The following is a 23,351-nucleotide window of genomic DNA, read 5'->3' on the forward strand; positions in this document are numbered from 1 at the left end:
TGTCACATTTCTAAATACCGACTGCACTTAGTGAATGAAGTGAATGTGTGAGGGTTCTGAAAAATGCTGCATAAATGCAACCACTTTCTTTATGAAACTGAATCACTCTCAAACATACACAAACACCATGTTCTATACTGATCCTACACTAAAATCCATCATCTTAGATGAATCAGGACAGAATGATTTATGCTCATCTGAGTGACACACTCAACATAGCACTGGAAAGAAGGATATTACGTACCTCTTGTTGGAACCCTCGTCAAACCTGCAACCAAGTTTGTCAAATCAGGATTCTGAACTAGGCAGCACTCACAAACATTGAACTGCTGCAGTAATTAATGCAGCTGTTTGCACTTTATGAAACAGCTATGAAGTAGTCATCAGTATTTAATAGTTGAATACTTTTGCAAGTTTCATTAGAAAAACATAACTGCGTGGGGCAACAGGGATCACAAAAAGCAACTGTTTTTACATCCTGTATATCTGACTTCAAGAAGTGGTCACATTAAATTGTTGGGAGAAACAAAGACAATTTGCAAAAATCCCTATTACAAAGCTTTGCACTGTCTGGATAAGACAACTGGTCTCTTAGTAAGGCTGATGGTTAGAGGATTGCAACCTTTGAAATGTGAAGATTCCTTAGAATTAGATGGTCAGAAGGTACCATTAATAACTTTATACAAGGAAAATCAGAGTTCCAGCATCTCTTAGGCTTTAAGTTGGAAAGCAAAGTGGAAATTAAGTAATACATTTGGAAGAGTTAGGGCAAGAGTCTGACACTGGCAACAATAAGTGGTGAAACATCAAGGGGACAAAAAGTCAACTTAGAAAAGGACTAGATGGATGGACATCATCAAAAACTGGACAGAGGAAATACTAACAGCTACACACAGAATTATTCTTAACAGAGTTTTATAGCTTCATATGTACTACGGATGGAACAAGTTGAAAATTTTGTCACTGTGCAGCTGTGCATGGTTTATGGAACATGTCTCACTTTTTCAACTATATACTTTTCCACATTTGTTGCTCTTAAATGATACTATACAGTGATTTGGAAAGCCATTATACATTTAAAATATCAGTAGCAGTCCAATTTTAACCAAAGATAGCAACAATCCTTTTAGTTTACAATAAATGGATATTTGCTCAATTGGAAAATTAAAGCAACTGATTACATATTAAGTAAATGATCAGCATCGATAGCTATGAATCAAATCCATATGAAACAGGAAGGTTTGCTTCATCTTTAATTTCACAAATTTGCAACATAGTACCGGACTAGAGTTAGATACCATATCACTGGAGTCCTAAGCAAATCACAATAATTTACACAAGAGGCTGAGTAGTTGAACAAGATATAGTTAGCTTAAACTGGTGCAGTGGAAAAACTACATAGTATTTGTTTTCCTCAGCTCTATTCAATTTATAAAAACAACTCTTGCCAATCTTAGCTTTCTCAGCCATTTGATGTGCCCGTAGATATCAATTTCCCCCTTTATACTGTTACACCACTTATTAATGGAGAAAACTCTTGAACAATGGAGCACTGATATTAGTCAATGAACTTTATTAACAGTCCAACATAATTACCTTATGCATTCTAAGCACAGCTGCCACCATCAGTTTTGGGGCACACTAGCAAACCATCAGCTGTTCCAGACTTTCTTCAAAAAAAATTCTGAAATTATCTTTGCTGCTTCCTCCAAGGATCTGTTCTAGTTCACTCAAACGATTGTCTGGACACTTCCAAAAGGGAAACTAATCTTCTTTAAGCTAAGTTTATAATAGATAACAACAGCTGGATTTGTCAGCAACTCATAGAAAATGGCTCAAAAAACACTAACAGGCATTCACTTAAGTTTATTTCTATTAACACTAATATGGATAGTAATTAGCTTATTGTAGAAACCAGTTTTTAACCATAGTCCTCAAAATAAATAATATCACGATATACACTTAAAGCTTTTAAATCCGAATAGTGTGTTAATATGAATGTTCAAACATGTATGGATGTGTAATGATATAAAAATATTCGTAATTTTAGAAAATTCACCTTGAGAATGTGTATTGGGTATAAGCAGCAGGGAAAGAGTTAAGTTCTGAGTTTTGTGAAACGAGATTCAGCTGAACTTGACTAAGACCAAATATGAACTTACAGTTAACAATGGGGTGCTGGTGGCAAGAGTAATGGGTTAACAAGGTGGAAAAGCAGTCATTATGTAGAGCCATTTAACAATATTGCAAGCATTCAGTATGTGAGGTCACTTTAACAAGGGGGAAAGTATTCATTATGTGAAGTCAATTATTCATTGTGTAACAGCAGATAGCTTAATCTTTACTATTGATGCTCACTGATTGTAACGGTCACTTAATTAATATATATCTTGCCTTATCTGGCAGCTCCTCCTGTAAAATGACTATATAAGTTCATTGAGAAACTGTTGCTCCAGAGGAGACCGTGGATTCATGTCCCTGCGAACATTGGTGATCAATCTCTCTCCCGGAATAAAGATGAAAAGGTAAAACAATATTGTATCTCTGAGTGTTTTGCTTCGACTGAGGGGGAAATGGGATGACAATATTGGCGCAGTCGGCAGGATTCAAACAGATAGTTACGATCGGACGGTGTCAGCGGCTGCCCAGAACAATGGTGTCGAGACGGACAGGCCCACATGGTAAAATTTTAAACCTTGGTCCTTCTCAATATTCTTGTGTGCCAGAAACACTCAATCATTCTCAATTCTACGGATTCTTCGAACAGTAATTAGTTCAATCGAGAGACGCAGTTTCACAAGCGGGCTGGCAGGCAGAAGTTAGAGTCCTCTCCACTGCACTGGGGGTGGAAGGTTCTGATTGAGGTTGAAGTCCTTTGTGCAGTATTGGGATTAGAGTTCCCGGGGTGGTAGGGTGTGATTGAGGTTCGAGTGCCCTGGGGTGAGTATGGTCAAGGTTTGGGTCCTCTGCACTGTGCTGAGATTCGAGCTTTCTGTGATTGAGGTTTCAGTCCTCTGCACGGTACTGGGATTTGAATCCCTTGGAGTGGATTTGGTTGAGGTTCGGGCTGTCTACGTTTAATGGAGGTTCAGGCTGTTAAGTAACTGTTTTGCCTTGTTTGAATCAAGATCTCAATGTGTTTTGTGCACTATGTAATGGGGCAGATTTTGTTTTTACATTGAAATTATACAACATGATGTCCTTTTTAAAATCAAACTTGTAACCTTAAAACAAATTGACTGAGTGCCTTGAGCCCCCAATTTGTTTGAAATTCTACAATGCCTGTTTAAAAAAAAGTTTAGTCAGTGGTCATGCTTTAGCCAGATGTGAGTATTGTATTACAATAACTTCACTGCAGTGTTTTTAATGCAGTGTTCACAAAACGAAGAGTATATTTTGAGTTTGATGTTTTGTTAAGATTTTAGAGAATATCAGAACTTGAGGCTGAGCTGCTTAAATTCTGGATGCAAGTTTGCTCGCTGAGCTGCAAGGTTCATTTTCAGACGTATCGTCACCCTACTAGACAACATCTTCAGTGAACCACCGGACGAAGCACTGCTGATGATTCCTGCTTTCTATTTATAGGTTTTGGTTTCTTTGGGTTAGTGATGTCATTTCCTGTGGTGATGTTATTTCTTGTTCTTTTTCAGGAAGTGATAAATCAGGTCCAAGTCAATGTGTTTGTGTATAGAGTTCCAGTTGGAATACCATGCTTCTAGGAATTCTCATGTGTGTCTCTGATTGGCTTGTCCTAGGATAGGTGTGTTGTCCCAGTCAAAGTTGTGTCCTTCCTCAGCCCCATGTAAGGATATAGTGAGAGAGGGTCATGTCATTTTGTGGCACGTTGATGTTCATGTATCCTGGTGGCTAGTTTTCTGCCTGTTTGTCCAAAAGACATCACCAACCGAAAGAAATCCAAACATATAAAATAGAAAATGAATCGTCCAGCTCAGCATGTTTCCCACAAATATATAAGATTTAAATCTGAACTGAAGCTACCTCTTCAATTCCTAAACCACAGGAATCATTGTTTTCTTGCTGTTCCAGACAGCTTTCACATTGGCCAAGTATCAATTTGTTAAAAGAAAATAATTTTTGAATAACCTGAATGGAGGTACCAGAGGGTTTGATTTTAGGACCACTGTTGTTTCTAAATGACTGAATTGTTTACGCAATACAATTTAGAAGTTTGTGGATTGTATAAAACTCGATAATGTCATAAATAGTGAACAGAGTACAGATTTCAAGAATTCAAAGAAGGTTGAAATAGCCAGCACAATTTAGTGCAGTTACATGTGTGACTGTCTTCATACTGATATCCATCTTCATAAAGAAGGAATGAGACGCAAAATGCAAAGACACTTTCAGCAGCTTACATCTTCTCTAGAGTTTCTCCATTTACAGGTAAAGCACACCATTGGACCACCACCCATCCCTCCACAATTTGATCCAACCGATTCAATCAGCTCCCCAGTCATGAGCATGAAAACTGAAGTAGTTAATTACAGTGAAGAGGAGGTCGGTACGCTTTTTGTCAGTGGCCTTCCTATGCACATTAAAATTTGCCTTGTCTTTCGATTGTTTAAGGAATATGAAGGCTCACTGATCAAGCTAGCATCACAACAGCAGAGCAGGAGCAGAAGCAGCAAAGAATGCTGCGTTCACCTAGCCTGCAGTCGCAGCTGCTGCAATGCACACTCAAATGTGCTGGTATCCTCCATCTGAAGCCTCTCTGGAAGGATGGAAATCTCATCAGTTTTGTTAAGTATTAACTGCCCTTATCCAAGAAATCAGATTTCTCAGAGAAGTGATGCAAGGACAGATTGAATTTTGTTTTCAGGTTGGACTTTACTAAAGGAGATTTTGGAGAACTGGCTCGTTTCTGCTCGACATGGACAGGATGACGTGGTCACTGAAGACTGTGGTTTTGAGAACTTTACTGGTGGATTTTTCTCCCAGATGGCAGGATTCTTCACACTAATTACTGTAACAGACTAGTAATATTTTTGTAATCATTGTACGCTGTGTGTCAATAACTTGCTTAAATTGGCTGTCAGAGTCTTATGAAAGCTGGTAGTGCCATCGCGGTGGTTATCATGAAATGATAAAAGGAGGGCATGAGAATGTGGAGGGGGAGTTAAGCAGGCAGTGAGTTAAGTTCTGAGTTTTGTGAAACAAGAGGTTCAACTGAGCATGACTCAGATCAGATAAGAACTTAGAGTTAACAATGGGTTAACAAGGTGGAAAAGTAGTCATTACGTAGACCCATTTAACAATATTGCAAGCAATCAGTGTGTGAGGTCAGTTTAATAAGATGAAAAGTATTCATTATATGAAGCCAGTTATTCATTGTGCAACAGCAGATGGCTTAATCTTTACTGTTGATGTTCACTGATTGTAACGGTCACTCAATTAATATATATATGTTGCCTTATCTGGATGCTCCTCCCTAGAAAACAACTATATGAGTTCATTGAGAAACTGCTGTTCCAGAGAAGATCATGAATTCATGTCCCTGTGTACTCTCGCCCTTCCTACAGGGCCAGGAGTAATGATGGAGGTAAAACTATACTGTGTCTCTGAGTGTCTTGCTTTGACTGAGGGGGAAATAGGACGACAACTTGATGAAATAAACAAACACAAATGGGGGGGGGAAAAAAGTAATTGACCTAGTTCCCAAAAATTCATAAGCAGTCAACAACTTTGCACCTGACCTCAGTAGTTTACCAGCTAAAATTAGATATATTGATTTAGTCTACTTGCCCTAACAATTTAATAGGGAGGTTCATAAATTGCTTCTTTACACAGGGTTGCGCAGTGTGAACTTTCCTATCATCCGCTGTCACTGAAACAGAAGCAAATTTTAAAGTTAGGCATTACTTGAGCAATCACCCGAGCAGTTAAACATTAAAATGAGTTTAGTTCTAGTTCATAGATTATAAACAATGCAACTGAATTGTTCATTTAAAATACAGAACCAATCGATTTAACTATTTTTACTCAAACTTCAGATGACCCACCAAGTTCAATTGCAACTAGTAATGATGTGGCATTAAGAAATTATCAATTTGAAATTCCGTTCCACCTCCCAAATATTCAGGATTTTTGATCTTGCACACGACAATGTTAATTGCGTAAAGTCACATCACTTTGAAGTCAAACAATTATGCTACCAGTTTATGGATTGGGTATAATCCAGGATGAGGAATACAGCACGGAGTCTTCTCATTTGGATGAAATTGAATAAGTTTTAGTTGGAAAAAAGATCTCATGGCACTATTACATGAGCAGCAGGAAGCTCACCCAGTGCCAGGCTCATCTTTCTCTCCCAACCACCAAAATCGTAACTGTCTTGGGGATCTTGCCGTGACCAAGTGGCTAACACATTTATCTAGATAATCATAGTCTCAGGGTCAAGGGATATACACACCCCCCCCTCTCAGTTTAAACTAGTTTATTTAGCAGAACTGGATGCTAGTTAGTTCATTTAGCTCGACATCAACAATCCATGAAACAATTGTGGACACCGTGTCCTCTCCAAATTCAAGTATTTGTTACAAAATACTTTATGGTGCAACAAAATAGATAACCAGATCAGGGTGACTTTCTAAGGGGAATTCACCATAGTTAAATCGATTGGTTCTGTGAGGTGAATTGGATATGCTACAAATGCTTTACATTGCTTTAACCTACCCATCCCCATTAATATTAACATAATCTGAAACAGATGGCCATTGCATTATTATAGATTTAGAGAGATGACTGCAGAACAGTTAACTGAATAGTTAGCTTCAAGTTACTTTTCAAGTTTCACAACATCCTTCCAATAGGAAGGCCAGAACTGCACGCAATATTCCAAAACTGGTCTAACCAACGTCCTGTACAGCTGCAACATGACCTCCAAACTGCTATACTCAATACTCTGACCAATAAAGGAAAGCATACCAAGTGCTTTATTCACTATGCAACTCTACCTGCAACTTTACTTTCAAGGAACTATGAACCTGCACACCAAGACCTTTGTTCAGCAACAATCCCTAAGACCTAACCATTAAGTGTATAAGTCATGCTAAGATTTGCTTGTCCAAAATGCAGCATCTCAATTAAACTCCACCTGCCACTCCTCAGTCACCTGGCCTGCCTTATTACCCAAGTCATCTGTTTAAAAACCAGGAACTGCCTATTTAAAACAGTGACCCAAAATTCTAGATTCTTCCATCAGAGGAAACATCGATTCAATATCTACCCTGTTAAAATCCCTCAATCTTCTAAGTTTCAATTATTACTTTATACAGTACTCCAGATATGGTATCATCATTACCTTGAGTAACTTCCTTGAGGAAGGATGTGGCAGGTTACAGTGGGATATAGATGAGGAAGGATGTGGCAGGTTAGAGGGGGATATAGATAAGCTGTAGAGCTGGGCAGAAAGGTGGCAAATGGAGTTCAATGTAGCAAGTGTGAAGTAATTCACTTTGGTAAGAGTAACAAGAAGATGGGGTACTGGGCTAATGGTCGGATACTTGGTAGTGTGGATGAGCAGAGGGATCGTGGTGTCCATGTACACAGATCTCTGAAAGTTGCCACCCAGGTAAATAGTGCTGTGAAGAAGGCATAGGGCGTACTGGCTTTTATTGGTAGAGGAATTGAGTTCCGGAGTTCTGAGGTCATGTTGCAGTTGTATAAGACTCTGGTGCAGCCGCATCTGGAGTATTGTGTGCAGTTTTGGTCGCCATACTGTAGGAAGGATGTGGAGGCACTAGAACGGGTGCAGAGGAGGTTTACCAGGATGTTGCCTGGTATGGTAGGAAGATCGTATGAGGAAAGGCTGAGGCACTTGGGGCTGTTTTCATTGGAGAAAAGAAGGTTTAGGGGTGGCTTGATAGAGGTGCACAAGATGATTAGGGGTTTAGATAGGGTTGACCATGAGAACCTTTTTCCACGTATGCAGTCAGCTATTACGAGGGGGCATAGCTTTAAATTAAGGGGTGGTAGGTATAGGACAGATGTTAGGGGTAGATTCTTTACTCAGCGAGTCGTGAGTTCATGGAATGCCCTGCCAGTAGCAGTGGTGGACTCTCCCTCTTTATGGGCATTTAAACGGGCATTGGGTAGGCATATGGAGGATAGTGGGCTAGTGTAGGTTAGGTGGGCTTGGATCGGCGCAACATCGAGGGCCAAAGGGCCTGTACTGCGCTGTATTTTTTCAATGTACTATGTTTCTAACTCAAGGATAATCTCCCTAGTTTTATATTCAGTTCCTCTTGTATTAAAAATGTAAAGTAGCCATAATCCCAGAGAAGCTGGGCAGCCAATTTGCTTTGCAGAGTGACAGTAACGAATTGGGTTCAATTCCTTTGCCAGCTGAGATCACGGAGGATCCTGCCTTCTCAATAATTGCCCCCTGCCTGAGGCATAGTGACCCTCAGGTTGAACCACCAGTAGTCATCTCACACACACACACACCTCCACCACCACAGCCCAATCTGTAAGATAACATTCTATTAGCTGTTTTAATATGTTTGATCTGATGATGGTCAAATAACTTGGTGCTACAGTATGCCTGAGACACTAACACAGCCAACACAGGGCAGTGACAAATTAAGGTCTTTGATTATGAAATGCAATCAATATTACTGGGATAATTTTTCAAATTTGCAGATCTCACCTATGCCTGTTAGGGTAATAGCGATAAACATCCCTTTTTACTTGCAACAGCTACCCTTTCAATAATTTAGCCACTAATTGCAAACAAGTTAATTAGGCAGTCAGCTATTGAAAGGCATTCATCAAATTGTAAAATTGAAGCTTGCTGATGGCACCATACAGTCAACTGAAAAACATCCTTTGCAACTGACAAAGTTGGCAAGTTACAGCTGTAAAAAAACTCTGGTTAGGTCACATTTGGAATACTGTGTGCCGTCTGGTTGCCACACTTTTGGGAAACATGGATGCTTTGGAGAGGGTGCTGAGGGGGTTTGCCAGGATGTTGTTTGGTCTGGAAGGCTGTAGTTTTATGAGAGGTTGGATAAATTTAGATTGTTTTCACTGGAAAGATGGAGACAGAGGCAACCTGATAGAAGTCACCAAAACTGTAAGAGATGTAGATAGGATGAATAGTCAAGAGGCTTTTATCAGGGTGGAAAGGTCAACGACAAGGCAGTTTTAAGGTGTATGGGTGGGTGGGGGAGGAGTTTAGGAAATAAGTGCAGGGAAAGCTTTTCAAACAGAGGGTGGTGGGTGCCTGGACTGCACTGCCTGTGGAGATAGTGGAAGCAGGCATGTTTAAAGGCATATCTTGATTGTTCGCTGCTTGTTTATGTGCCTGAGGGCTAGAAACCATTCATTGGCAATTATAGCAGGTCTAAAGGATCAGAATTTGAGCAGGCCTGGTGGGCCGAATGGCCTGTTCCTGTGCTGTATCTTCTTGTATAACACAGTGCACTGAGTGGGTGAAATAGCAATAGATCTAACAATTCAATAGTTTATATCACTACTCTTAAGTTGCAATTTTATAAAACTCAAAAAAGACCTAATAACTAACTGCATGTAGTTTTATACTTCTTCAAACATCAAGGTAAACTATCACTTGCATAGCTGAATCAGTAGAATACCAGTCAGTGTTATGCTCAAATTGTGCCAAGTTTCTAGCTAGGCTATACAGAGTCTGTGACCAGCTCTTACTACTAAGACAAGGCAGCTTTCAAACCCTGAAAGCAGTTCAGAGAAAATTGGATATTTAAACAGGCAGCGAGAGAGAAAACTTGGGGTTTTCATCTAAAAAACAGCCCCGATGCTTGACGGGTCTGTGAGACAGATCTCCCAAGTTTGGCACTAACCCCCAGATGTTGGTCAGGAAGACTTCAGGATTGACAGGGTCAAGTTTGTCATTGTGATGTCTTGGTAGATGCCAGATGAACCATGCAATTTCATTCTGTTTTTTGAGACTTTTTAATTTATTGATAGAGCTGGGTGGTTTGTTAGACCATTTTAGAAGACTATTAAGGTCAACTGTATTGCTGTGAGACTGAAGTCACATGTAGGTCTTCACTAAAGGACATTAGATGAATTAGTTTGGTTAACTATAATCAACAATGATCTTGGGTTTAATAGGATTCTTAATTCCAGATGAGTTGAATTTAATTCAGATTTGCTGCCATGGTAGGATTCAAACCTAGGCTTCCCCATAATATTGCTATAACTAAGCCAGGTATATTCATACTTCTTCATAGCCCAAGATTAGAGAGCTTAAAATTGGAAGACAATACTTTAAACGTTATAATTCTAAATCAAATATCCTCTCCACCCAGTTTTTATTTTTAAATGCCAATTTCGTCAATAATCTTTCTAGCTTCATAGTCTAATAATACTTCATACAGCAATGACTAAGTACATACACGAAAAGGCTCCTCTATATTCAAACACCATTATATTTATTTGGCTTGTCCAAATTCCTGTATACAGATGATTAAATGCAAAAATGAAATGCCACTACTGACTAACAATATGGAATCACCACAGGATGGCACTGTCTGATAGACTAAATCAGATTCTCTCATTCATTGGAAACAATATAAAATCAGAACAGTTTTACACACATGGTTCATTAGTAAGGATGCTTTTATCTCAATTCCAACTCCGAAGTCAACATACAATCTAAGATTATTGCTGTGTTGTTGAAGTTGTCTTATAGACGTGTTAAACCATCTAGGCAAAAGTGAGGACCGCAGATGCTGGAAATCAGAGTCTAGATTACAGTGGTGCTGGAAAAGCACAGCAGGTCAGGCAGCATCAGAGGAGCAGGAAAATCGATGTTTCGGGCAAAAGCCCTTCATCAGGAATGCTGAATCATGGAATACAGGAATCATGTTAAACCATCTACTCAGTGAAAGTTATGAACTTAAAAGGTTGTGTGGGATAACAAACCTCCCTCATTCAAGCAACACCACCTTAGTACTAAACTGCTTATTGATCTTATTGCTGGGCAGTGGAACCTTGCTATAGGCAAACTGACCTTACTATGAAAAGTAAGGTTTTTTGGAGATGCCTTACAGTGATTAAATTGTGTAAAATAGAGGAAGCATAAGATTTAAGATTAAACACAAACATTGATAACTTTTTTTTTGAAAGGCAAAAATCACAGGAGACCAGAGTTGTGACTGACGCTAAAATCTGTCAGTACTCAAGGGGAGACAGATGGTTGACAGCAAGAGAGAAAGAAATGATGGGCACAATGGAGAGTAAACATCACATTGATGGGCCATACAGCCAGTCTCAGTATTGACATTTTATACAGTCCTACAAGGATGTGAAAAGTACTATGTAAATGCAAGTTTTTTTTTCCATTTGCACTTCCTCTGGTTAGACAGATCAAATAAACTATTTCAAAGAATGAAGGAATAAAGGGGAAGTAAATTAAGTTAGCAGAAGATTAGAATATATAAAGCTGAACTGTTGGAAAGATGTTCCGCACCACAAATTCTGGAAAAACCTCAGGACTAGTTATGTTATCATGTCAGACCACAACACAGTCAGTTTCTGATTCCTATTGGCAAAATTAGTATCAAAAACAAACCCAATGATAACATTATTTTTGGCACTGACTCAAGTACGCACCCATAATTTAAATCCTCTTGAAACAGGACATCTGAGGTGAAGTTTGTTTATTTTTAAAGTTTCTTCCCATTGTTGATATTTATCTTACTTAACAGAAACTGTTTACTCCTAAAAATGATGAGAATGAAAAGCCTAGAAAGTAACAAAAATAGTAAATATCAAGTTTAGGCACCCTTTCTGCAAGGTCTTTACTGAGGATTCCAAAGGATTTTCTTTTATTTCCCTTCACTTTGTGGGTGTAGAGTTTAGAATATCAAAAGATTATTGAAATTTTAGAGAGGGGCGAGATAACAAATTAGTGTGTTTAATTGAAGATCTACTGATAAAGATAGTCGGCAAAACTAAAGTTCTGCCAATCAACAATGCATGACACCAATTTTTCTTCTGAGTTTAAAAAAAGACTCATCGCATCAACATTTATTAACATGCACTCATCAGGACATTTGCTAAGAACACCTTCAAAAGCAGAAGGCAACATTTCACTTCATAAGGAGTGCCAACTGGCTGACAGTAGATTCTGATTGGGAGAGGCAGTGAATCGGGATTTGCAGCTGTTAATGAATATCAGGCTTTGTTTGAATCTTAAACCAGGCAAACTGATGTCCCAACAATAAATCAAAGAATGGCTGTTGAGTTAAATTAGGTGCAGTGCATGCACATGTTCACCCTCCCTGTGTATTAATAGATATAACTTCCAGTACACACAAATACACCACAATATGAGCCATACTGACAATCCTAAGTTAGCTGCCTGCATAATGTTATGCAAATTCAGGATTATCCAGTAAATCAGCTAGGAGAGAGTGAGGACTGCAGATACCGGAGATCAGAGCTGAAAAATGTGTTGCTGGAAAAGCGCAGCAGGTCAGGCAGTATCCAAGGAGCAGGAGAATCGACGTTTCGGGCATAAGCCCTTCTTCAGGAATCCAGTAAATATCATCCAATTGCAGAATCACATCTAACGTTAGACATTATCTTGAGTTCTGTAAGTGCAGTTGAATATGGTCAGTAACTTGCTGCGAATAATCAAAGGGACATGCTATTTGATACGATCCATTGGTCTTTGGGGCATATGGACAATATAACTGGTGTCACACTAACACTGAAATACATATACACTTGTGTGATAAACTGATCATTTTTCCCCTAACAGCAGTATCTTGTTAGTAGTGAACATCACTTGCTGCTGAACTTTTTCCCCCTCATTTGTCAATTGGTAAATTACTGTGAACATTAATTAACAGGGATGGGCAAAATGGTTTTGCCAGCAACACCCAGATCCCATGACTGAATTAAAAACAAAAGCGGGGCAAGATGCATTCATATTAAAATACTGGAAAGAATTAAATAGAGCCAGAGAATGTAGATGCTCCGTATCAACTGCTTACCAGATGGCTCTGTAACCATTCACTCAGGAGTTCTGCAGTTGAGTCTGGTATTTGAGACCGCAATCCATCTTTTTCCTCACTTTCCATTAGCTCTAGCAGTCCACGAAGATCTTCAACTAGGTGTAATACACGCAGCCCACCAATATATGGGGAGTTTGGTGACTGACAGTCAAACAAGCCATTTGAGTAGTCTAAAGACTTTGAACCTGGTCAAAAATGAATCAGAAATAATTGAAGTAGTCATGCACATCTAATGAGGTGACAAGGCAAACATAACATCTGGGCTGAAAATGAGCAGGTAGTGTGCACATATGTATTAACTTTCAAGACAGAAGCAGCACTTGTTTATAAAAATGAAGTTTACCCTAAACACCAGGTCACTGGTATGCTTTCTTGCAGGTGAAAAAAAACAAGAAACAAAATCCAAATGCTTATTATCCTGAATGATGCTGTTACAACTGAGTCGCCACAGCATACACAGATGAATTGGAAGGTTCTTCATATCACCAAACCTCTGGGCATATTACTCAGTATTTAACTATGCCACATTATTTGATTCTACATTATGAAATGCAGCCTGAATTTATTAGGCAGAAAATTCAAAGTGTTGCAGCAAAATGACAGATGTAACTAATCAAAGCCTAACAGAAGTATAACAGCCAAGAAAATAACCTAACAGATGCCATGTTGTTCTGATGCTTGTGCATGATGTGAAAGAATTAACAATTTGAGGTAGTGATGATTGTGTTTTCAACCTACCATAGACATTCCGCTAGAGGGAGCGCAGAGGTTCACTTGGTTGATAGGAGATGCCAGGTCTGTCTCAGGTAGTCTGCCTTCCCCAAAGTTTAGAAGGATGAAAGGGGATTTGCTTCAAATTTATTAAAGTCTAACAGGGCTGGACAGACTAGATGAAGGAAGTTTTCCCTGGTTGGAAAGTCTAAAACCGAGGTCACAATCTCAGAATACAGGGTAGGCTATTAAGATAAAGATAGAGATGAGGATATATTTCTTCACTCAAAGGGTAGCAAACCAGTGAAATTTTCCTCCACAGAAGTCGCAATATATTCGAGAGTGATTGAGATATTTTTAGACATTAAAATAATCAACGGGTATGGGAAGAAAATAAACAGGACTAAGGTAGAGTTTCGGCCATGATAATTTTGAACGATGGAGCAGGCTCAAAAGGCAGAATGATCTACTTTTAGTTTCACCTTGTGTTTCTTCAAGAATATTACAGAAATACAGGTAGTTTCAAAACGCTTCAGATTTACGGGGTAGAGAAACAATGTCACTTCATGGGGATCAAAGAATTCCAGAGAAGTTTAGATATTTACTGAAAGTGAATTGACACTGATTGTCTTTACAGATGACAATAGTCTGGCACTTTGTTCTGAGAATTTTTTTTATGAAAGATTATTTTTAAATGAGGTTTGTTTACTTGGATTATCCTTCAAGCAAAAAGTCCAGGCCCTTAAATTTAAATAATTTTAAAACAATAGTGAATAGGAAAATATTAAAAGATTCTATAACACAATTAGACTTGCAGTGATATATACTATTTGAGAAGTTAATTTTTTGAAAAAATTTCAGGCATCAATTTATTTCCTCAAAAATATTACTGTCCCAATCTGATAGGAGGAGCCAGGTAATAGCTTAAATAGAGTCAGTCATACAGCACAGAAACAGATCTTTTGGTCCAACTTATCCGTGCCAACTAAACATCTCAATGTGATCTAACCCCACTTGCCAGCACTTAGGCCATATCCCACTAAACATTTCCTATTCATATTTGTTGCTCAAAAAGCAAACTTGCTCCATTACTGAATCAGAATCTGAAGTTACAACTCACCACCAAATAGTAACAACAAGCACAGTACTGTTAAGTCACTTCAGTGGTGCAGAAAAACTTTGAAAGTGAAGAAAATCAAAACATGACAGAAGGAAAAGTGGGCAGGGAAAACAACTTTCACATCCTCATGTCTCAAAGCACATGTTTGAGTTGCGTAAGCAATTGCAGCAACTAATTCCAAAAGAATGCGGTCCCATAATTAACAAATGTTGCTGAACAGAGACCTTGGAGTGCAGGTTCATAATTTCTTCGAAGTAGAGTCACAGGTAGCTAGGATAGTGAAGGCAGCATTTGGTATGCTTTCCTTTACTGGTCAGAGTATTGAGTATAGGAGTTGGGAGGTCATATTGTGGCTGTATAGGACAAGGGTGAGGCCACTTTTGGAATATTGCATGCAATTCTTGTCTCCTTCCTATTATCTGAAGGATGTTGTGAAACTTGAAAGGGTTCAGAAAAGACTTACAAGGATGTTGCCAGGGTCGGAGAGTTTGAGCTTTATGGCAAGGTTGAATAGGCTGGGGCTGTTTTCCCAGGAGCATCAGAGACTGTGAGGAGTGACCTTATAGAGGTTTATAAAATCATGTGATTAACAAAGTTTTTTCCCTGGGGTGGGGGAGTCCAGAACCACAGGGTATAGGTTTCGGGTGAGGGGGAGAAATATAAAAGGGACCTAAGGGGCAATGCTTTCATACAGAGAGTGGTGCGTGTGTGGAGTATAGTAACTCTATTTGTTGCTTCTACCATATACAACTGGCACAATAAAAATGAGATAGTGTTGCTCCAGGACCAAGGTGCCATATGAACACACAGTCTACACGAGAGTACAGTCATACACAGGGCAGTATAAAGTACATAGAAAAGTGCATAATATGCAAGACAGCACAGTAATTCCTGACAAGACAACAGGCACAGTGGTGGACAAATTACAATGTAACAATGAATGATCATTTATAAAACATTGTTTTAGCTGCAATTCAAAAATTTGTCAGAAAATTGCAAATGGAATACAGTAATCATATAGTGTTAAGGAGTGCAATGGCTTGGGGGATGAAACTATTGCACAGTGTGGTCATGAGAGACCGAATGCTCTGATATCTTCTGCCAGATGGCAGCAGGGAGAAGAATTTGAATGATGAATGTGTGGGGTCATCCATAATGCTATTAAGCCTTTTGGATGCAGCGTGTGGTGTAAATGTCCGTAATGGAGAGAAGAGAGACCTTGATGTCTTCTCAGCTGTCCTCACTACCTGTTGTGGGGTCTTAAGATTCAAGATGGTGCTATTCTCAGACCAGGCAGTGATGCAGCTGCTCAGGGTATTCTCAATGAACCCTTTGTATAATGTGGTGAGGATGGGGGATGGGAGATGGGCTTTCCTTAATTTACGCAGAAAATAGAGATACTGCTGGGCTTTCTTGGCTATGGAGCTAGTGATGAGGGTCCAGGTGAAATTCTCCACCAGGTTGACACCAAGAAATTTCATGCTGACAGAGGTAGTGGTGGATGCTGGTACAATTTTGGCATTTAAAAGGCATCTGGATGGGTCTATTGAATAGGAAGGGTTTAGAGGAACATGGGCCAAATGCTGACTAATGGAACGAGATCAGGTTAGGATATCTAGTCGGCATGGATGAGTTGGACTGAAGGGTCTGTTTCCATGCTGTACATCACTATGACTCTATGAAGTTAAGACAAATGATCAATCAACCTGTGCTGAACTCTCTGGTTAAGGGGTAGGCATTGGCTTGTAGTGTATTCAACAAGAAAACAGTCTTGCCCTGATATTAGGGGATAAATTCTGAAGTGATCTACTTCTGATGCACAAGACCATACAGAAGATCACATCTGTGGCGGAGCAGTGGTCCCTATTTCTGAGTTAGGAGGCCCAGATTCAAGTCTTAGCTTCTCCAGGATGTGTAATAGCATCTCTGAACAGGTTGTATAGTAAAAATAGAAGACTGCTTTTCTCAATTAGGGAACTGATAAAATGTTTGCCTCATTTGACTAATTAGCTTTGTGTCATCCATTTATTTCACTATTACCTCACTAGGCATCTCATCAGTCGTCTTAAACCTGGAACAAGCATTGTTCTAATTTATTCACAAGATGATTTTCATTTAAAACATTCATCAGTGTCTCTAAATACAGCTTGATGCAGAGAATTCAAATGTATTTCATGGAAGTAGACCTGGTGATAACGCAATGATCACTGAATTCAAAGCAGAGGAACAAGTAAGTGGACATAAAGTTAAATCAAAAGTGCTTTAATGTGTAAACGCCTTAACTGTGTAAAGTGAACTGAATTCTTAGTAATATCTTACCTGCAATGATACCATCCATTTGCTCCAAGGCAGCAGCCAACATCTCACTGGCATCAGTCATTTTTTAATCTTGTAAATCAGTTAATGCCACACCTGAGGCAAAAGGAAATAAGTGTGAAGCTCCAGTGTCCAAGATTACATGCTATTGCAATAAAAATCAATAATAATTGATCACATTCTGGAACTCAGTGTATTTTTCATTCATTTAAAACAACTCCCTCAACTATGTTTGACCTGAAATTGCCACCAATACAGTACGAGTTTGAGAACGCCATTTATCCAAATCTCAAAAGAACTGTTATACCATGGATATTTAGCACAAGCGTCAGAATAAGCGAGAGAGACATGACTAAAAAAGAAAAAAATTGGAAGATGCAGAACAGGTTCGAAGAGCTGAAGGGCCTATTCTTGTTCCTATTTTGTGTTTTCTTCAATCCATCAAATCCAAATTCACCCTATTCTTATGCTGCAATTCTCATTTTAGCTATAGAGATTTACATATTTGTGCATATATACATACAGCTGCACGCATTGTCAGAGTGTGTAGACAAGTTTACACATGTTGGCAGACTAGGTGCATGCATTTCAGGATTTGGGGTTTAGTTGAGTAATTCAGCTGCTATGCCTTGTGGTGCATAAAAGGCAGAATTATGCCCAGTCTACTCTGCCAATATTTTGTTCACCTCGAGCAACACAAGTTAGTAATGATTGGTATTGCTATATGTATTTTTAAGAGGTAACGGGTTCCAAGCTTTCTACTACTTTATCTGCTTCAGTAAAATGCAAACACCAGTTAGTAATCAGCAACTATGCCTGTCCCATAACTTTTTGTCTACATGCCTGTGGCATCCTTCACCATAACAAAGTATCATTCATTTTTTTAACTGCTGGGAACAAAGGTTAGATTTTCCCTGATTCTCATACCAATTGCATCAGGAGAGTACACATATTTTTCACAAAATGACATCAAACAGATAGTGTAGTTAGATTTTATATTAACTGAGAAGCAAAACTAGAATAATTAAAATACAATTAGCAAGCCAGTTTTGGTTTACAAACTCATCTTTATATCTCCATCACACTGATGTCTAGTTTAAGCAGTGTTCAGCACTTCTGAGGTGTTTATTTTGTGAAACGGTCTTATTGATTCGAGGGTAATCAATTGAATTTAAACCAAAATTGGCACAATTGGACACATACTGCAATTGTAAGAGACTTTTATGGAAAGAATGTTTTCCTATTGATACCCAAAACTGAATGAACAATCACATGGGAAGAGATGAAAGAAAAAGGACTGAGGCCATATCAGTGAACAATTCTGGGCCATGTATACGGGTAAATATACACACACACACACACAATCTGCACTAGAGAATCTTCCATTCAAATGGATCTTTATGCTCACACCAATTTGGAACTTTTGATTCAGGAGGACTGCTGGAAGCAAATGGGAGAAGGTGGGGTTCAACTGGTTCGAAGCAGCATTCTGAAGTGTACCCTCAGACTTATGCAAATGACCCTTTTCCTTTCCACCTTTTGGAACAATTCCTGGAGTCTGCACCAGTTACTTCCAATGTTTACATCTCTGCTAACTTGCTTCCTCTACCCATGAAGTGACCATTACAGCAAATATTTGTGAAACCACTATTCAGGAGACGTTACAAATATTTCCTGGCATTTGTTTGACCTCTGAAGTTTTGTCTTACACAGGAAAGCATCTAACAACTGAACTAATCTTCAGCTATCTTCCACAAGTTTGGCACACAGTCAAAAAGTAAAGTTTAAATCAAACAGCATTATGGTTTAACTGCTGGAAACAAAGGTTAGATTTTCTCAGCGTTGTTGATTCTTGTACCAATTGCACCAGGAGAGTACATATTTTTCATAAAATAATATCAAATATATTGTTATTATAAAATCTAACTGCACAGAAAAGCATACACAAATTATTTACAATATAACTCATTTTGTTAGGGTTAGCAACAGCTTACAAACTAGAAATATTATCCACAAGAAAAGAAAGATGGCAATATGCAACTCAGCTATATGCACAATGATTTAAACAAGGCCAAGCCAGTATATTTTAGTCCAAGTTTGGAGAGACAGAAACAGTATTTAAACATGCTGCAAAGACAAGATTCCAACATTCCATTCACTTCCCCTTGCCCTATGTATTTCCAACACTAAAATGATAAATGTGACCATGTTAAAGTTCCCATGGACATTTACCCATGGAAACTATAGTTATCCTTAGAAGCTGGTGAAACTCCTTGCAGGAGTTCAACTCCATTGGTCAGCAATTTCCTGAACCTGGCTCCATTCTAGAACGCATGGAAAACACAAACATTGATCAAATCTTCAAGCCCCATGCTAGAGTATGTAGTGTAGGTGTGACCAAATGCAACACATCAAGTCTAACCTCCAAACAACATGTGTTTTTAAAGCAAACGTGTATTAGATGGAGTTTCTCAAGCTTGACCCTAAGTGAAATATCATAGAAACACATGAAAGACCCCTGTTGGGAATAATGACTCATTTTTAAAAAAACAGAATGCACAATATAGGAGCTAAATAGATTGATCAATGTCAGATCTATGTCGGCATTTATGCTCCAGATGAGCTTTCTCCCATCTGCTCTTCATCTGGTCATTTATTTCCTTTTCTCTTGCCTATTTATATTGCTGCCTTCTGACTTTAAATCACTTTGTGCAATCGATTTAAATTCATTTCTTATTACCAATGCGACCCTGTCCCCTCTGCCGATCTGGCTGTCGTATCGCAAGAACATGTATGCTACAGCAGGGGTGGGGTAAGAGAATTTCCAAACCTGACATGAAACCCTGAAGTCTGCAACACTCTGCCCAAATTTATTTTATGTTGTATCATGCATTAAATGTATTTCTAAATTATTGGCAAACGAAATCAAAATCAGTGAAATCAAATGAACTATGGGACCAGTGACTAGAACAAACATGCAGATAGAAACAGTTTGGGATGTAAAAATATCTTTACATTGAAAAGTGACTTTGTAGTCCCAAAGTGAGAGGCAGACTGAGCAAAGAGAAAACATTAAATCTATATTTCTGCAATTTAAAAGTCAACATGGTACACGTAGTCTTAAAAAGACCAGTAAAATGACAAATGTAAGAAGTTTATAATCTGTGAAAGTCCACTGGGCACATTTTAAACATGTCAATGATTCCATTTCAAATGTTAAATCATGAATCTCATTAAGTGCACAGAAAGGCATGTACTAACTGTAGTAAGCAGGTGGTACATTCATCCCAATGCAATCTTCTACCTTGTTGCTAAATTAGAAATAAAACCCAGAGGTTTTTTCCTCCTGAAACTCTGCACTCAGTAGCAATCCATGAGTCACTAAGAAATGGCAACTAAACAACAATCTACCCATCAAATTAGACTTTGGTTTACATGCAAACCACCTAGCCTCTGATCCAGTCAGATTAATTACAGACATATATGTGAATGCTAAACATAAGATAGATGAATGCGGTTACGCCTTGACATTCGGGCAAAGTTGACTGAATAAGGCGTCATACAGCCTAATAAAACTGGAGGTCAACAAGAGCACCTTCAAGGCTGGTGGAGTGCATGACACAGGATGATGATCATGGCTACTATAGATCAAATTATGAAGATACAAAAAAGTTCCAAATTATTACCCTCACAAACATTTACTATATTTTTCACTTTATTTTATTAAGAGAAATCATGAAAGGTGTGCATTTCCAAGCAATATCCACAAATACTAAGATGTTGTCATTTAACTTCGAAATAAAAAAAATTAAACCAAACTTTAAAACATTTCACAGTAAATGTAAGGGCTGCATCAAGTACAGAAAATTTTTAAGATGCTGCAGAGAGACAAAGTCAAACATCGAGTACACCAAGTTCCTTGCAGAAGTTAAACATTCCCTTTCATGGCCCAGAGAATACTAAGTCACTGTTTAAGCAGCTTATATTTAGATTTTTTGATTTTTTTTGGCAAGGAAGGCCAATTCAATGTTAGATTCTATATTCTTCTTCTCAAAATGTACCCCTCTGCATTCCTCTGTACTACATGCCAACTTAATTAATTCATGGCACATCTGCCTAAGTGAGAAGGCTGCAGCTCTGACCCCACTCCAGGACACACTGACTGACATCAGTACATTCTAGACTGATATTTCAGTGCAGTGCTGAGTGCGCTGCAATGTTGGAGATGACTCATCCAGACATCACGTTAGAATCACATATACTTGTTTAGGTGGGCATGAACGATCCCAATATACCATTTCAAGAGCAAAGGAGATCCTATGTACTGGTCGAGGTTCTTTCCTTAATAATTAAAAGCTGTTTTAGCTATTTGAAATAGCAATGGTTCCTATTTTTTAGATTAGATTACTTACTTACAGCGTGTAAGCAGGCCCTTCAGCCCAACACGTCCACACTGACCCCTCCAAAGAGCAACCCACCCATTCCTCTTCATTTACCCCTTCATCTAACACTACGGGCAATTTAGCATGGCCAATTCACCTAACCTGCACATTTTTGGATTGTGGGAGGAAACCGAAGCACCCGGAGGAAACCCACGCAGAGAATGTGCAAACTCCACACAGACAGTTGCCCGAGGCGGGAATTGAACTCAGGTCTCTGGCGGTGTGAGGCAGTAGTGCTAACCACTGTGCCACCGTGCCACCCTAAAATTAACATGCACGAGTGTCCCTGGATAGGATCGAACCACCAATCCTTCGGTCAACAGCCGAACGCGCTTCTTAGCTTTTTTGGAAGTTACCAGTGAATCTGCTTCTAGCAGTATTTTAGTCAGTGCAGTCTAAATCACTATAACAAGCTGCATAAAATTAGTTGTATTTCCATTGCTGGCTCTTTTGCTAATTAACTTAAATCCATTTCCCTCTCATTACCCTTCTTGCTAATGGAAATAATTTCTCCTTACTCTAACAAAATTTTTCATAATTTTGGTCACCTCTATTAAAACCTCCCTTAACCTCTGCTCACTAGGAGGACATTCCCAGCTTTATCTTTCCTTATAATTAAACTCCCTCTTCCAAGTAGTTGAGATCTAGAAAGCATTGTATTAGAATGTGACAGGCAGTTTTAATAGAGGCACTGCAGTAGAATTAATTACTAGGAGAAAGTGAGGACTGCAGATGCTGGAGATCAGAGCTTAAAAATGTGTTGCTGGAAAAGCGCAGCAGGTCAGGCAGCAAAGGAGCAGGAGAATCGACGTTTCGGGCATAAATCCTTCTTCCTGAAGAAGGGCTAATGCCGAAACATCGATTCTCCTGCTCCTTTGACGCTGCCTGACCTGCTGCGCTTTTCCAGCAATACATTTTTAAGCTAGAATTAAGTACTACCTATAAGTAAAGGGTGTGCGTGCAGGGCTACAGGTAGAAGGTTGTAAATCACTTCTTCATAGAGCCAGCACAGATGTGATGGCCAAATTGCCATTCTACCATGCTGAACTTAGGGGATGCTCAGTGACTATCCTGCGATGTTGAATTCGTGGTATCAATCCAATATTATTAGCTTCCTTCAGTCTATCATACTCTACCTTACTTTGCTCCCCAAAATTTACAAACTTAGGCCTGTTACATTCCTTGTTACTTCATCAGGAAGGAGGGCTCTTGCCCGAAATGTCGATTCTCCTGCTCCTCAAATGCTGCCTGAGCTACTGTGCTTTTCCTGCACACACACCCGACTCTGTACTGCAGCATCTGCAATCCTCACTTACTCCTAAAAGGACAATTTTAGCATTTTGTAATACATTCCTTTACAGTCAGCCCGTTCAATAATTACAGGAGAAAGTGAGGTCTGCAGATGCTGGAGATCAGAGCTGAAAATGTGTTGCTGGAAAAGCGCAGCAGGTCAGGCAGCATTCAATAATTACAGCCCATTATTTCGCTGTTTGGCTTGTTGTACCGTACAATCGTCCAGAATACAGTTGTAAAATTCTTGTATTACTTGGGCTATTTTTGATTTTTACAATTTAAAAATGAAAATTTCCAATACTAGCCACGTGATTTCTCTTGGTACTACAAAACATTTCTCTCATCAAGACAGATACAAGAATGCCAAATATCAAAGACAGCAATAATCAGTTTTGGAGTATGGGTGCTGTTCCAAAATTGGATGAACAGTCTCACAGCACAGCC

The 23,351-nt window shown here is 38.9% G+C and overlaps 1 protein-coding gene across 7 annotated transcripts in view; it reads right to left on the reverse strand.

The window, feature by feature from the left end:
• ppfibp1b (PPFIA binding protein 1b) overlaps positions 1 to 23,351 on the reverse strand; it is a 173,567-nt gene that overhangs the window by 101,914 nt on the left and 48,302 nt on the right. For all 7 annotated transcript variants that reach the window (XM_060839720.1, XM_060839724.1, XM_060839725.1 and 4 more), the window contains exons 2-3: positions 17,176 to 17,268; positions 13,005 to 13,210 (exon numbers count right to left, since the gene is read on the reverse strand). In XM_060839720.1, coding sequence (XP_060695703.1) covers positions 13,005 to 13,210; positions 17,176 to 17,236 — 267 coding nt within the window. In that variant the 5' untranslated portion in view covers positions 17,237 to 17,268. The remainder of the gene's footprint in view (positions 1 to 13,004; positions 13,211 to 17,175; positions 17,269 to 23,351) is intronic.

This window comes from Hemiscyllium ocellatum, chromosome 19 (assembly GCF_020745735.1).
Source record: "Hemiscyllium ocellatum isolate sHemOce1 chromosome 19, sHemOce1.pat.X.cur, whole genome shotgun sequence".
NCBI classification, from domain to species: Eukaryota; Metazoa; Chordata; class Chondrichthyes; order Orectolobiformes; family Hemiscylliidae; genus Hemiscyllium; species Hemiscyllium ocellatum.